The following is a 15521-nucleotide window of genomic DNA, read 5'->3' on the forward strand; positions in this document are numbered from 1 at the left end:
ATAGCTGGTGAAGGCCCACCATGAATGTGGGTGGCACTATCCCATAGGCTGGGGGTCCTCACTGAATAAAAAGGGGAACAGGAGGAAACCTGATAAACACCAGCATTCCTTGCTCTCTGTTTCTGGATCCAGGATGTGAGGAGTCCCAGCTCTACAGGCCTGCTGCTGTGATGGACTGTACCCTCTTGAGTCCTCAGCCCAAATGAACCTTTCTTCCCTTAAGCTGCTCCTGTTGCTATAGCAACGAGCAAAGTGACTAATACAGCTGCTCTCTGGCTCAGAAACTTACCACAGAGGTGAGGGCCTCACCTGAGATCTTGGCCCTCATAGTACTGGGGCATCTCTCAGGATAGCAAGGAGGGGCCTCTGTTCATGCCTTCATTCATCAGATATTTACTCAAGGCCTACTGTGTGCTGGGGATGGCAAGTGTCACAGGAGTGCCTTGTATAGAGAGATGTTTGGGAATGGATCACTTCAGGAAGCCCATTTGGCTACAATGACTACTATTCTAAAATTTCCCAGGAGCAATTGAACTATGAGACGGGAGGCCAGTGTTTATCGCAGGGTTTGGGAGATGAGAGGAGAGTTAAAGGATTGTTCAAGAACCAGGCTAAAAGGGAAGGTTGTGTCTAGTATTCTAGCAGGTATGGGCCACAGTGGGGGGGGTGGGCTGCAGTGGGGTGGGTGGGCTGCAGTGGGTGGATGAGCTGCAGTGGGATGGGTGGGCTGCAGTGGGGTGGGTGGGCCGCAGTGGGTGGGTGGGCCGCAGTGGGGTGGGTGGGCCGCAGTGGGTGGATGAGCTGCAGTGGGATGGGTGGGCTGCAGTGGGTGGGTGGGCCGCAGTGGGGTGGGTGGGCCACAGTGGGTGGGTGGGCCACAGTGGGGGGGGTGGGCTGCAGTGGGGTGGGTGGGCTGCAGTGGGTGGATGAGCTGCAGTGGGATGGGTGGGCTGCAGTGGGGTGGGTGGGCTGCAGTCGGGTGGGTGGGCTGCATTGGCGTGAGTGGGCCGCAGTGGGGGGGGGTGGGCCGCAGTGGGGTGAGTGGGCTGCAGTGGGGTGGGTGGGCCACAGTGGGGTGGGTGGGCCGCAGTGGGATGGGTGGGCCGCAGTGGGGTGGGTGGGCCGCAGTGGGTGGATGAGCTGCAGTGGGATGGGTGGGCTGCAGTGGGGTGGGTGGGCTGCAGTCGGGTGGGTGGGCTGCAGTCGGGTGGGTGGGCCGCAGTGGGGTGGGTGGGCCGCAGTGGGGTGAGTGGGCTGCAGTGGGGTGGGTGGGCCACAGTGGGGTGGGTGGGCCGCAGTGGGATGGGTGGGCCGCAGTGGGGTGGGTGGGCCGCAGTGGGGTGGGTGGGCCGCAGTGGGTGGGTAGGCCGCAATGGGGTGGGTGGGCTGCAGTGGGTGGATGAGCTGCAGTGGGGTGGGTGGGCCGCAGTGGGGTGGGTGGGCCGCAGTGGGGTGGGTGGGCTGCATGGGGTGGGTGGGCCGCAGAGGGTGGGTGGGCCGCAGTGGGGTGGGTGGGCCACAGTGGGTGGGTGGGCCGCAGTGGGGTGGGTGGGCCACAGTGGGTGGGTGGGCCGCAGTGGGTGGGTGGGCCACAGTGGGGTGGGTGGGCCGCAGTGGGGTGGGTGGGCCACAGTGGGTGGGTGGGCCGCAGTGGGTGGGTGGGCCGCAGTGGGGTGAGTGGGCCGCAGTGGGGTGGGTGGGCTGCATGGGGTGGGTGGGCTGCAGTGGGGTGGGTGGGCTTCAGTGGGTGGATGAGCTGCAGTGGGGTGGGTGGGGTCCATATGTGTTGAAGCCCTGAGATTGTGGCCATTCATGGGAGTGTGGGCTGGGGGAGCTGAGACTTGGGGAGCAGGTGATGATTGGAAGATCCCTGAGGATATATGGAAGGATGACTGAGCAGGGCTCCTCACGGATCTGGTCAGCCTTGGGTCGATGCTCTGTCTAGGGCAGGTGATGGGGTTTCTGTGCCCTCAGTATTAGCTGTTCCTATCACCATGTCCTCTGCGGCCTTGTCAGTAGCATGAGAGATTGCTGAAGGGACCCTGAGGTGAGGGAAAGGTGTATTAATTGGCTGATCCAGCAGGGAAGGGAAAGCTCCAGGTGTCCTTTCAGATCTGGCCTCTGTCCCTCTGTCCCGAGTGTCACTTCTTCTCATCCAGGGTTGGCAGAGAGTCTGTGTGTGGCTGATCTTACAAGTGAGCAGAGACTGAAAGAGAGCAGCTGGGGAGTAAGTGGTCCCTGGACTCCACGGGGTCCAGCTACTTTGACCCAGGAACGACAATGAGAACCCAGGCCAGACATGACACTTGAGCTGGTAGGAAATCTAGTAGCTTCCAAGGCCCTTTGGGAGTGGAGGAAATTGCAGCTGAGTGTGCATGTGCGTGTGATGGTTGGGCCCTTGGGGGAGGAGGGGTTGGAACATGAGGGACTGTGTGTGGCCATGATGGTGAGGAGGGGGTTAGGGAGAATGGGCTGAAGGTAAGAATAGGAATGTGCCTGCTTCCACCAGGCCCCATGGACTCACATCTGCCCAGGAGCTGAGAGCCATTTCAACAGAGGACACCTGGGGTTGGGGTGATGGTACAGTGACTGCTGTCTGTGCTTCCTGTGTATCATCAGTTCTGCATGGGCTACAGGTGGTGCAGGAGTCTCTAGGCCCAGAGGACCTGCAGCCTTGATGTCTCAGACAAAGCCCTTTAGTAGAGATACAAAGCTTACCAAGGAAGGACAGGACAGTTCTATAGGTGACATTGTCCCCACAGAATCCCAGTTACCAGGAAGAGGTCTCCTGCCATGTGCTTGTGCAGGATGATGGATGTGCCAAGGATATGGTGCCCCATGGTCAAGTGCTGGAAGTCACAGGACCAAGGCGTGCTGGTGATATGATATTCCTCCTGGCCATAGGTGCCAAGGAAACCCAGCTAGGTCAAAATCCAGGCAGCTGTACACACAGCAGGGCCTGGTGTAGGCAAGGAACCCAAGCACTGAGGCTACATGTAGAAACATCTGTCCACAGGCAGCGTCATCCAAGTGCACGGTCAGGACCTCCTTGGGGCCCACATGCCTCTCAACTTAGTCCCAGTAGTGATATTCATCTGCCTCAGCCCTCACGTAGGGACATAGACTGAGTCCTCTAAGCTGGCTTCTCTAGTCGGGAGCCCTCCATTCATATCTCCCGCATCAAGCTTAGATGGTGAAGTCGCTGTCTGGGATAGAGGAAAGTCCCAGGGTAAGGCTGGACTGCAGGCACAGCTGTATCCAGGTATCACAGATGGCTCTGTGTGGTCTTGTCTATGTTGTCAACCCACATCACATAGTGTGGTGGTTAAGTGCCAGTGGTGACTCTGAAGCCAGATGGGCAGGTCCCAAGCCTGGCCCTGTGCCACTGAGAAAGGGCAAGCTTACCTTGTGAATACCTCTATTCACTCATTTCTAAAATGGGGACAGTAATGGACCCTACCTATGGAAAACTGTGAGGAGCCCAGGAGATGCCTGGAGACTGCTGAGGTTTGTCGTGAAATGTCCCTCACAGGTTCCTGTATTTGAAACTTGGTCCCCAGCTGGAGACACTGTTTGGGAAGGTTATGGAACCTCTAAGACACAAAGCCTTGCTGGAGAAAGTGGATCACTGGGGGCAACCTTGATGTTTTATATCCCTGCCTAACTTCTGGCCCTTCTGCTTCCTGAGTGCTGATAGATTGTAACCAGCCACCTAGGTATCTAGGAAGTCTGTGAAGGAACAAGGTGTGAAGGTACTGTGGGACTGAACTTTAAACTTCACATTATTCTAGGTTTTTTTTTTTTTTTTTTTATTAAAGCTTGGTGTAGTGGCACACACCTTTAATCCCAGGACAGCCAGAGCTACCAAGTAAGACCTGGTCTTGAGGGGAGATTTTTAAAAAGATATCACTTTTAGTTTTAATTATGTGTATATGTGTGTCTTAGATTTCTGTTGGAGTTATATTGTCACTGGGTAGAGACCCAGAGAGCACTGAGCACAACTAAAGTCTGAATTCATAAACACTTCTCACAGAGCAGCCTCAATGAATTTTACAAGCTTTTAAAGGCAAAGAACACAGAGCTGGGTACTTTCCCACAGGGCTTTTCATGGTAGGAGTAGAAAGTGGGGGTGGAGGAGTGGGTCAGTTTCAGGTTAAACCAAAGCTGGGACAAGATGAAGGAAACTTTGTCCTGGAGAACTGTTGGGGTCCTGGAGAGGTCCCACAAAAGACCACCATTCATGCATGCAATCAACAAGAGCATTTATTACCAGCATGCTGGGGCCATCCACCCTACACAAACACAAAGTGGCAACCCCAAAAGAGACATGTGGACTCCTTTTAAGCATAGCCAAGAGGAGTTCCAAGGGCAGTTAGGCCACTTTAGATTTGATTGGCTTAAGCAAGTGGCAATCATATTAGTATACTCTAATTGGCCAGGGCTAGCAAGGGCTGGCTAAGGCTACAGGTTTTCCAATTTTTTAAGCAGGCCTAGACAAGTCTCAAGCTTTGTACTTACTTGGTTATCTGCTCACTGTAGCCTGGTACCAACCTCCTCGTCCTTGCTGTCGGGAGTGTTGATTGACTGTCCTTTGTTCATGGCTCTCTGAGAAACTGCTTGCTCAGTCTCAGGAAACTGAAATTGAGGCCTGATCTCTGAGAGAAGACTGACAGCTGTCATGGCGTCTGCTCAGCCCTCTCAGCTCTCTCACAATAAAATACCACAAACAAAAGCAACTTGGGGGAGATTTATCTCAGCCTACAACTCTCAGGTCACACTCCATCCACTGGGGAAGTCAGGGCAGGAACTCCAGGCAGGAATCTGGAGGTAGGAACTAAATCAGAGGCCATGGAGGAGTGCTGCTTACTGACTTGTTCTTCATGGCTTCATCAACCTGCTTTCTTATAGAACCCAGGGCCACCTGCCCAGATGTAGCATTGCCCACAGTGATTGGGCCTTCTCACATCAATCATCAAAAAAAAAAAAAAAAATTCCCTACAGACTTGCCCACTGTATTCTTCTCTTTCTGTCTCTCTGTCTCTCTTTTCCTACCCCCACACTCTGTGTGTATGTGTGTGTGTGTGTGTGTGTGTGTGTGTGCGCGCGCGCATGTGGAGTTCAGGAGAGGGTATCAGATCTCTGGAAACTGATGTTACAGATAGTTGGGAGCCACCAATATGGGGCCTGGGAACTGGATGCAGATCCGTTACAAGAGCAAGAAGCACTGTTAAGTGCTGAGGCATCTCTGCAGTCCCTTATGATTTCATTTTTATATGCCAATGTCTACGTGTGGGGTGCTCCCAGAGACAGGAATGGGCATCTGACCCCCTGGATCCCAGTTTTCTGAGGCATGACAATAGGATGCTCATAGTGTGAGGATAGCACCCCCAAAATCTCACAGGAATGGAAACCGCAGAAGATGGAAAAAAAAAAAGCCCAGAGTTGCTCTCAAAGGAAAATTTAGCTCATTGTTGGAGACAAACTGTTTGTGAAGGATTCAAATGGTGGCCCTGGTACTTCTTAGATCTTAGGGTCAGCACCGATGTCTTTGTGACTTTTCCCACTCATCTTTGTAGCTGGGACGATGGCCTCCATAATAGAGCATCTGGGGACTAGCTGGTTAAAATCCACAAAGCTCAGAACAATGTGAGACCTTGGGAAGGGCTGGCTATGGCTCAGCTCTATTGTCTTATCATTACTATCGTTAAAGGGAAGTAGCATTACTTGCTGTAAAAATAAATAGATGGAAACACTGGAGATTTCAGCCCTTGCCTGTGGCCTGAAGGGGGCTCTAAGCCAGTGACCTGTGATCTTCCTTTCTGAGGGTGATGTCACAGAGATGTTCACAGGACAGAAGCAGACTTGTGCCTTGACCTGAGTGGGTCTACAAAGAGTTAAGAGGAAGGACTTTTCCAATGGCATTCTCTGGGACTGACCGGGCTGTCAGCTCCCAAAGTCAAGAATGACAGATGGTCCTACTTGGGTCAGGAACTGAGTTTGTGCCACTTGCCAGCATCTTAGGCAGACTTCTCCACCTCTCTGGACCTCAAGTGCTCATCTCAAGATGAGGTAAACCAAATGTCCCTTATGGGCTGCTTTGGAGAGGGTGAGGTGATGAGGTCAAGACTTAACATCATCCTGCCACACACCCAAGCCCAGTTTCACCCTTAGTGAGTCAGGGAGGTCTGAAGGCTGTATTGAGCCAGGCTGAGGGAGAGCAGAAGGGAACGGTGTGCCTGAAGGCAGTGTTTTGAGGTGTAGTTTTCAAGTGGTTCCTTTGCAGGCTTGCTCTCTGCTGGCAGCTGGAGTTCACGTATGATCTTGCTGTTTGCAAGGCTGGGAAAGCTGCTGGAGGGGCCTAGAAGCCTGCAATTGTGGCCAGGGGGGCCTTGGTGGCCTGCCTGCAAGGCTGCCATCCAGGGACCAGGGGTTTCCTGTGGAAGCCGCCTAACAAGCAGGCGAGGTGGCAGAGGTGGACTATGAGCCCATGCTGGCTGAGCAGAGCAACCAGACGTGACGGGAGGAGCGAGGGGCCTGCCCGGGCCTCTCCACATGCCTGCGTGGCCAATTTGCTGGTGACCCTGTGCCAAGCTCTTAACCTCAAGGTCTCAGGGTTGCTGTCTGTAAAGTGATGAGGGGCATACTGTCATTGCTGCACTACAGTAGGTTCCAAAAGAGGAGGCTCAGGGCACAGAATGGGAACTGGAGCTCGGGTATGAAGTCCAGCACCCTCTGGCCACCCTGGGTCCCGGGTCTTACATTGTCCCCAGGGTGAGGTATGGAACCACAGGAGCTCAGTCTTGTGTTGGGGCTAGGATTCTTCTGTGTGCAGAGAGTTTGGTGATGTAGAAGTGGAAGCATGGAGTGGAGGTGAGGATTCCCATCTGGGAGGTTCCTCGAGCAAAACTCCTGGTCCCACAGGGTACCTGGGGTGGGCAGAGCACAGGAGACACAGCCTAGAGGATTTGGGTCTGATGCCAACCACAACTGGCATGGCCCTGTCCTCTTTACCCTGGCAAATGTCCCTCTTCCTTGAGCCTCAGTCTCCCCATCTGTTAGACGGGGGTGATGGCATTTGGGATAATGACATCATGGGGTACACTGTTGGACACTTGCATGGTTTCCTGAAGGGTGTCACCCACGGCCACTGCTAGTAGTATCAGTCATTGTGGGTTGCTGCTGGTCCTTTTGTGTAGTGGCAGGACCAGGAAAGCCGAGAGCTATCACAAAGGGGTTGGGCAGGCCCCGGCCGGGGTACCAGGAGCACAAGGGTTAAATCTCCATGGAAACAGGCATGCATTATTTACATGGCCTAATGAATAAAACATTTATGTGGTAGGCTAATAAATTCCCTCACACAAAGCAAAGTAAGCTATGATTTAAATATTGGCCTCTGCTGGCTGGCTGAGTTATGGGACCTGCTCATGGGGACCCTCTTGCTTTTATACCTCCTTCTACTGGAGGGGGGGAGCAGTGCACAGAGGAAGAGCAAAATCCTTCTAGTAAGTGGCTTTGGGGGCCCTTCTGACCTGCTGTCCAGTTACCCAGTGCTGGGGCTCTGTCCCTCCCAACCCAAGGCTGTGTACCCCAAAGCGCTTTCCAAGAGTTAGAGCTAGGACTTACGGATTGAGTGACAGGTGGAGCTGGTCACTACCCAGGGGACTGGCTTTTGTATAGGACAGAGATGGCCAGAGGTAGAGTAGCCTGCTAGAGTTCCCTGAAGCTATGGGTCACATTTCTGGGGCTCAAGGGGCTTAAAGCTGGGCATTGGGTAGTAAGAGGGCAGAGGACCCTGACACGGAGAACAGGAACAAGTCCCTGGGAGCTAAGATGAGGGGAGAACAAATCAGGGTGCTGAAGAAGCAGGAGAGTGGCAGAGTCTCAGGGAGAGAGGAGTGGCCCCCCTCTGCTTCTGCCTGCCTAAGGCTGCTCCCTGCCCAGGGGCCTGCCCATACCTCCTTTCTCAGCCTTCCACATCTACGTGTCTCTCTCCTTCAGGCTGCTAATCCCCCTCTTTCCCTTCCGTCCCTCTGTCCCTCACTCCCTCTCATATTTACCCAGCTTAGACTCCTCCCCACCTGTGTCCATTTGCATCTCTGCCTCTCTCTCTCTCTGTCTATTATCCAGCAGGCATGGGGCCCTCTGTTCATTCACTGTAGTGTGTGGATCCCCACTGGGCTTCTAAAGAAGAGGGTCTGGGAACATTGGATGCTTTTTGGAGGTATAGCGAGGGCTATAGGTTCCTCGGGAAAGGGTACCCACCATGGCTTCCCTGGGTCTTCTCAGTACTGCCCTTGGAGGATTGGAAGCTGCAAAGTGGAGTATAACCTGGAACGTGGAGTATCCTTAAAGGGGGACCAGAGCTCTTAATAAGCTCTTCACAGGGGATGAAGCTCATGACTGCTATGTGGTAAACTAGAGGAAAGTGATGGTCTAGGCCCAAAGACTCTGTAGACCCCAATTCTCCTTCCTGTGGAGTCCTGGGGCGGTCTGGGGTGGTGGAGATGGCAGGAGTGTCCCGGGACCTTACTCTGTGCAGCATCTATGAGGGCTTCTGTGTCCACAGTGGGCATTGTGTTCTGTCTGGCCCTGTCCTGGGATGGCAGACATCAAGGTTGGGCAGGCACTCCTGTGTCTCTCCTTCTGCGGCTTGAGCTTGCCCAACACTGGTGGTCTTGGGTGGTGCTGGCTTCTCCCCTGCCAGCATTCCTTCAGAAACTGCTGGACCACATAGGGGCTGGGCCTGAGTTCTGACATTATCCCTGCCACTGACTTCGTTAAAGCTGCCACAGACTAGCCCAGACTCAAGGGAGAAGGAAAACATGCTGCACCCTGTTGGGAGAGTGGCAAGAAGGCTCAGTGGGAGTGGGGGGCTCAGGGGCAACATTTTGGGGTCAAAGGACCGCCTTCCATTCAGTGTCTTGGTGGAAATGAAGCCCCTCTCCTTCTCCACAGGCAGGGTGGGGCTGTGGGCTCACAGACTAGACCCCCTGGGGTACAGGTTTCAGTCCACTCTCACCAGCTGTGGTCCCGACTCTTCCCCAGGGACACGTGAAGAGACCTCTGCTTACCTCAGATAGGACATTGATGACAGACTCAAGGCACGTCCGTCGTCACCTCCCCTCACCCCCCAGTCCAGCTTAGAGAAGCAGTGAAGGAATGGAAGCTGTCTGCGGAAGCCTGGGTGGCAGAGGCGGTGGCATCACTGGAAAGCCCACTCCCCCAGCATGAGTGACAGCTCATGAAAGCTGCATCCGGGTCTGGGGCGAGACACTGCCCCTAGAAGAGCCTGGGATGTTGTCTTTCCAGGAAGCAAAGGCATCCCAAAACTTCAGAGGGGAATCAGGACTCACACAGAGACCTGAGATAAGCTTGCTGCTCACAGTGGCGTGGGGTGACCCACACCCACGGCCAAGTGCAGACTAATAGTGACATGAAACAGGCCAGCCCAAAACAGAATTCAACAAGGCAACGGCCACAGGGCAGTTTGGAGGATGTTGGTTGGGTTTGGAGTTGCTTTTCAAAAGAAAAGTAAAATAAAAAGAAAGAAGAAAGTGCCCACCTTGGCACCAACAGACAGATGCTTTCTTTCTCCTACAGATGTGGTCTGCCTGATAAGGGAGGAGGCAGGAAGACTGTATGTGTTTCCCAAACTTCAATGAAATAGAAGCTCTCAGCAGTGAGCTTTGTCACCGCAAATACACAGGAAGAAACAAACATGTTCTCTGTCCGTCTGTCGTATGTATCTGTCTATCTCTGTCTGCTTCTCTCTCTCTCTCTCTCTTCTCTCTTCTGGAGACCAACCCCAGGCCTTGAACATTCTATGCAAACACTCTAACAAACACTGAGCTGTAGTCCCAGCTGTTCTGGGGTTTTCATTTTGTTTTGTTTTAGAGAGGACCTTGCCATGTAGCCCAGGCAAACTTTGAATTTGCTGCTTAGCCCAGGCTGGCCTCAAGCTCCCAATCTGCCCCTACCTCCTAAGTGCTGAGAGCATATGTGTATTATTCATTCATGCACTTTGGTGTGATATATTTGTGTATGTGCATGTGTGTGCATATGCCTATAGGGGCCAGAGACCAACATCAGGTGTCTCCAGCTCTATCCTGCTCCACTTCGTTTTTTAAGAGAGGGTCTCTCACTGAACCTGGAACTGACTGATTCATCTGGGCTGGCTGATCATAGTCTCTGGGATCCTCCTGTCTCTCTGCCCCTCCCCGACAGCTTTAGAATTACAGCCATTTACCACCAGGGCTAGGATCCAGGATCCAAATTTAGGCCCTCAAACTGGCACAGCAGGCATTTACCAACTGAGCCATCTCTCCTGCCCGTATACCTCTTGATGGAAGTGCGCCATGACAGGTGTGGACTAGTGTGGACAAGAAAATCATCACATATGGTCAAGCCTCTAGATCATTCCAGCTTATAGGAAATGCAGAGTAGAAGGACGTAGTATGGAAAACAGCATGGATAAAGTTAGAAAAATCCATTTGTTCATAAGGGAGATACTTAGCCCAGGCTAAACTAATAAATCCTCCTGCCTCAGTCTCCAAAGTGCTAGGATCACACCCAGATCTGTAATTTGTTTTAGGTGTGATAGCAGCATTTGATAATTAAATAATTAAAAATCTAGAAGAAGCCAGGTTTGATGGCATCTTGAATCCCAGCACTGGGGAGGCAGAGGCAGGTGAATCTCTGTGAGATCTGGGCCAGCCTGGTCTATATAATGAGTTTCAGACCAGCCAGGACTATATAATGAGACTCTGTATTTATATTTATAAATACAAACTGTAAGAGGCACAGCTGGAATAATGAACGAGCAGGTAGGATTCTGGGTATCTGATTCAGAATTATGTAGGGACAGGAAATGGGAATTTCCTGTAGAGTAAGACTATAGGAACTGAATGTCCTCAAAACTGGTGACACACTAGTGGCCAACTGTGGTGAGCTCTCTACTTTTGCGTTTTTGACCATCCTAAATTGTTTATTGGGTATGAATTTTACAAACATTACATGTATTAGTGGTGACGGTGGAGCTGCAGAGTATTTCACCTTCTCCAGGCTGCACGGTGAGAGCCACCAATAGTGTGGTGGAACCTGTGGCCCTTTCCAAGGCCACGGCTCTTGCGGCCAGCAGATGTCAGCCCACGCATCTCTCCGTGCTTGTGGCCTGGTTTGGTGATCCATTGGGAGTCAGGGTTTCTTCTGATAGCTTTATGGAATGGATCAATAAGGATAACCTCAAAGAATTTGTATGTGGAATCTTTGCCAACTCAGTAAGAATTCAGGACTCTCAGCCCCACAATGGCGTCCAGCTCTCTCCTCAGCAACAGACTGAAGGCTTCGGGCAAACTTGAGCTGGTTAACACCATGATGGACAGGCTTGCCGTAAGTTGCACCCTTAGGAACTGGGCGTTTGCGGCCACCATGGCGGACACGAATCCTGTATATTGACATAACCTTGCTTGGCCTTGTATCCCAGCCTTCGCGCTTTATCAGGCTGGGTGGGGCGGGGCGCCCTGTGCAGTGCTGAGGGCAGGTGGTACCGCCAGCAGCGGGCCCTCAGGAGAAAGCGCATCACGTCGGACTGCATCTTCCTCCATAGCGCCTGGATGTATCTGTTTGCACCGCCTTGGCTCACCATGGCTGCCGCCAGAGGCAAGGAAGCTACTTTTGCCTTTTTTTGTGGCAGTAACACTCTTCCTTTTTCTTTCGTTCTTGTTTCCTTGTTGTTGTGATTGTGTCATGGTGTGCACACAAGTGTGCATATGTGTGAATGGAGGCCAGAGGTCAGCATCAGGCTCATAGGTTTGGCTGCGCTGGCTAGCTGACCAGCTCCCAGGGCCCTCTGTTCCTGCTTCTCCAGGGCAGGAGTTACAGGTGTACCAATAAGCCTGGCTTCTCAGCAGACTCTGGGGATCTGAACTCAGGTCCTCATGGTGAGCACTCTACAGACTGGGCCATCGCTCCAGCCCCACAGTAACATTTATCATTAGTAACATTGAAATTTGAAATTTTGTGCAATCAACTTGAATTAAAATATATGTAAAAATGAACCCTACAACCTTCACGCCCTGCCCCCACACCCATCTGCCTGTGACCCCAGCCACTTCCTGAGACTTATAAACCAGCCCCCAGCTTCCATCCTGCCCCGGAACTCCCATCTGGACCAGAGGTGAGTGCCTGGGGTTGTAGTCAGAGAGGCAACCACCTCTGGGTCCCACCCCTGGGCACCAGCCATCCCTAGAGGACCTGCCCAACTTGGCCCCAGTTTCCGGCCATTCGTCAAGCCCTGCGGGAAGGCTCCCCTTTTCCAAGACTGCAGGCAGACCCTGCAGTCTCCACACCCTGCCCCCACACCCATTTACCAGAGACCCCAGCAACTTCCTGAGACTCAGAGACCAGCTCCCAGCTCCCATCCTGCCCCGGAACTCCCATCTGGACCAGAGAGCCCCCAGCTACCATCCACCCTGGAACTCCATTCTGGACCAGAGCTTCCACCATGTCCCGGAACTCCCATCTGGACAAGAGGAGCTCCCATCTAGACAAGATAAGGAGTTCCTGAGATGCAGAGTCCAGCCCCCCATCTCCTATCCGGCCAGCACTCTCATCTGGACCAGAGCTCCCATCCGGCCCAGAGCTTCCATCTGGACCAGAGAGAGGTTCCCTAAATCTGTCAGCTCTGTCTGGACCAAGTACACTGATAAGACCCAAGAACAAACCCACAAGGAGATGGGCAGACATCAAGGCAGAAGTACATACAACAAAATAAAGAGCATTACAGCATCACCAGAACCTAGCCCTTCTCCAACAGCTAGACCTGAACATCACGGAATGGAAGAAGAAGAAGAAAACAACCTTGTAAATAACATCATGAAGAGGCTAGAGCCTTATATAGAAGGAATCAAAATAAAGTGGAGGAACAGACAAACAAAAAATGGGAAGAACGCTATAAAAAACTAGAGGAAAGGAAATTAAAGCAGAAGAAAACAATAAGTCCCTGAAAGAAAATCATGAAAAAGCAAGGGAAGCAGTCCAAGACCTGAAGAGGGAAATAGAAAAAATGAAGAAGACACTAGCAGAAGGAATGCTGGAAATAGAAAATCTGAGTAAACAAACAGGAACTTCAGATACAAGTATAACCATCAGAATGCAAGAGATGGAAGAGAGGATCTCTGGTGTTGAAGATACAGTAGAAGAAATAGATTCATCAGTTAAATAAAACACTAAAACCAACAAAATCATGACCCAAAATGTCCAAGAAATTTGGGACACCATGAAAAGACCAAACCTACAAATAATAGGGATAGAGGAAGGAGAAGAATACCAACTCAAAGGCACAGAAAATATATTTAACAAGATCATAGAAGAAAACTTTCCCAACTTAAAGAATGAAATGCCTATGAAGATACAAGAAGCCTATAGAACACCAAACAGACTAGACCCCCCAAAAAAGTCCCCTTGCCACGTAATAATTAAACAACTAAACATACAGAATAAAGAAAGAATATTAAGGGCAGCAAAGGAAAAAGGCCAAGTGACTTATAAAGGCAAACCCATCAGAATAACACCCGATTTCTCAATGGAGACTTTGAAAGCCAGAAGGACCTGGACAGATATAATGCAGACACTAAGAGACCATGGATGTCAGCCTAGATTAATAAATACCCAGCAAAACTTTCAATCATCATAGATGGAGTGAACAAGACCTTCCAATACAAAACCAGATTTCAACAATACTTATCCACAAACCCAACCCTACAGAAAGCACTAGAAGGAAAATTCCAACCTAAGGAAGGCAGATACACCCATGAGAACACAGGCAATAGATAACACCACAGCAGTAAAACCCAAAGAAGAGAAGTACACACACACTATCACCAAAAAAATAAAAATAATAACAGGAACCAACAAGCACTGGTCATTAATATCCCTTAATATCAATGGACTTAATTCACCTATAAAAAGACACAGACTAACAGAATGGATATGAAAACAGGACCCATCTTTCTGCTGCATACAAGAAACACACCTCAAATTCAAAGACAGACACCTCCTAAGAAAAAAAGGCTGGGGCAAGACTTTCCAATCAAATGGTCTTAAGAAGCAAGCTGGTGTAGCCATCCTAATATCCAGCAAAATAGACTTCAAACTAAAATCAATCAAAAAGATGATGAAGGACATTACATACTCATCGCAGGAAAGATCCACCAAGATGAAGTCTCAATTCTGAACATTTATGCCCCAAACGCAAGGGCACCCACATATGTAAAAGAAACATTACTAAAGCTTAAATCACGTGTAAAACCCCACACATTAATAGTGGGAGACTTCAACACCCCACTTTCACCTCTGGACAGATCAGCCAAATTGAAACTTAACAGAGACATAATGGTCTTAACTGATGTTATGGCTCAAATGGACTTAATTGATATCTACAGAACATTCCACCTGAACAAAAAAGAATATGCCTTCTTCTCAGCACCCCATGGGACCTTCTCTAAAATTGACCACATACTTGGCCACAAAGCAAATCTCAACAGATACAAAACAATTAGAATAACCTCCTGTGTTCTATCAGACCACCATGGTTTAAAGTTAGATTTCAACAACAACAACAAAACTACAGAAATCCTACAATCTCATGGAAACTGAATAATGCTCAACTGAATCACCAATGGGTTAAGGAAGAAATAAGAAAGAAATTAAAGACTTCCTAGAGATCAATGAAAATGAATACACCATATACCCAAACTTATGGGACACTATGAAAGCAGTGCTAACAGGGAAATTCATAGCACTAAATGCCCACATAAAGAAGCTGGAGAAATCTCACGCTAGTGACTTGAAAGCCCTTGAACAGGAAGAAGCAAAGTCTCCCAGGAGGAACAGACGCCAGGGAATTATCAGATTGAGAGCTGAAATCAATAAAATAGAAATAAAGAGAACAACACAAAGGATTAATGAAACAAAGAGTTGGTTCTTTGAGAAGATCAACAAGATAGACAAGCCCTTATCCAAACTAACCAAAAGGCAGAGAGAGAGCATCCAAATTAACAAAATCAGAAATGAAAAAAAATCTAAAAGAAATGGATAATTTTCTGGATAGGTACCACATACCTAAGTTAAATCAAGACCAGATAAACCATTTAAATAGTCCAATAACCCCTAAAGAAATAGAATCAGTCACTAAAAGTCTCCCAACCAAAAAAAGCCCAGGACCAGATGGTTTCACTGCAGAATTCTACCAGATCTTCAAAGAAGACTTAATACCAATACTCTTTAAATTATTCCACACAATAGAAGCAGAAGGTATATTACCAAACTCCTTCTATGAGGCTACAATTATCCTCATTCCTAAACCAAACAAAGATGCAACAAAGAAAGAGAACTACAGACCAATCTCCCTCGTGAACATTGATGCAAAAATACTCAATAAAATACTGGCAAACAGACTCCAAGAACACATCAAAACAATTATCCACCATGATCAAGTAGGCTTCATCCCAGGGATGCAAGGG

At 50.2% G+C, this 15521-nt stretch overlaps 1 protein-coding gene and 1 pseudogene across 1 annotated transcript; both read right to left on the reverse strand.

Annotated features, from left to right (window-relative positions):
- Positions 1-630: 630 nt before the first annotated feature.
- On the reverse strand, positions 631-1707 carry LOC118581322 (extensin-like). The gene has a single exon (XM_036183357.1). It carries the CDS (start codon positions 1705-1707, stop codon positions 631-633), a length of 1077 nt encoding a protein of 358 aa, XP_036039250.1.
- A 9311-nt stretch (positions 1708-11018) lies between these two features.
- LOC118581328 lies at positions 11019-11644 on the reverse strand (annotated as a pseudogene).
- Positions 11645-15521: the final 3877 nt, after the last annotated feature.

Source organism: Onychomys torridus, chromosome 4 (assembly GCF_903995425.1).
Source record: "Onychomys torridus chromosome 4, mOncTor1.1, whole genome shotgun sequence".
NCBI classification, from domain to species: domain Eukaryota; kingdom Metazoa; phylum Chordata; class Mammalia; order Rodentia; family Cricetidae; genus Onychomys; species Onychomys torridus.

Bases quoted from the DNA above. Each gene is read 5' to 3' on its own strand.
- LOC118581322 (XM_036183357.1), bottom strand. From the start codon at position 1,707: ATGCAGCCCACCCACCCCACTGCGGCCCACTCACCCCACTGCGGCCCA.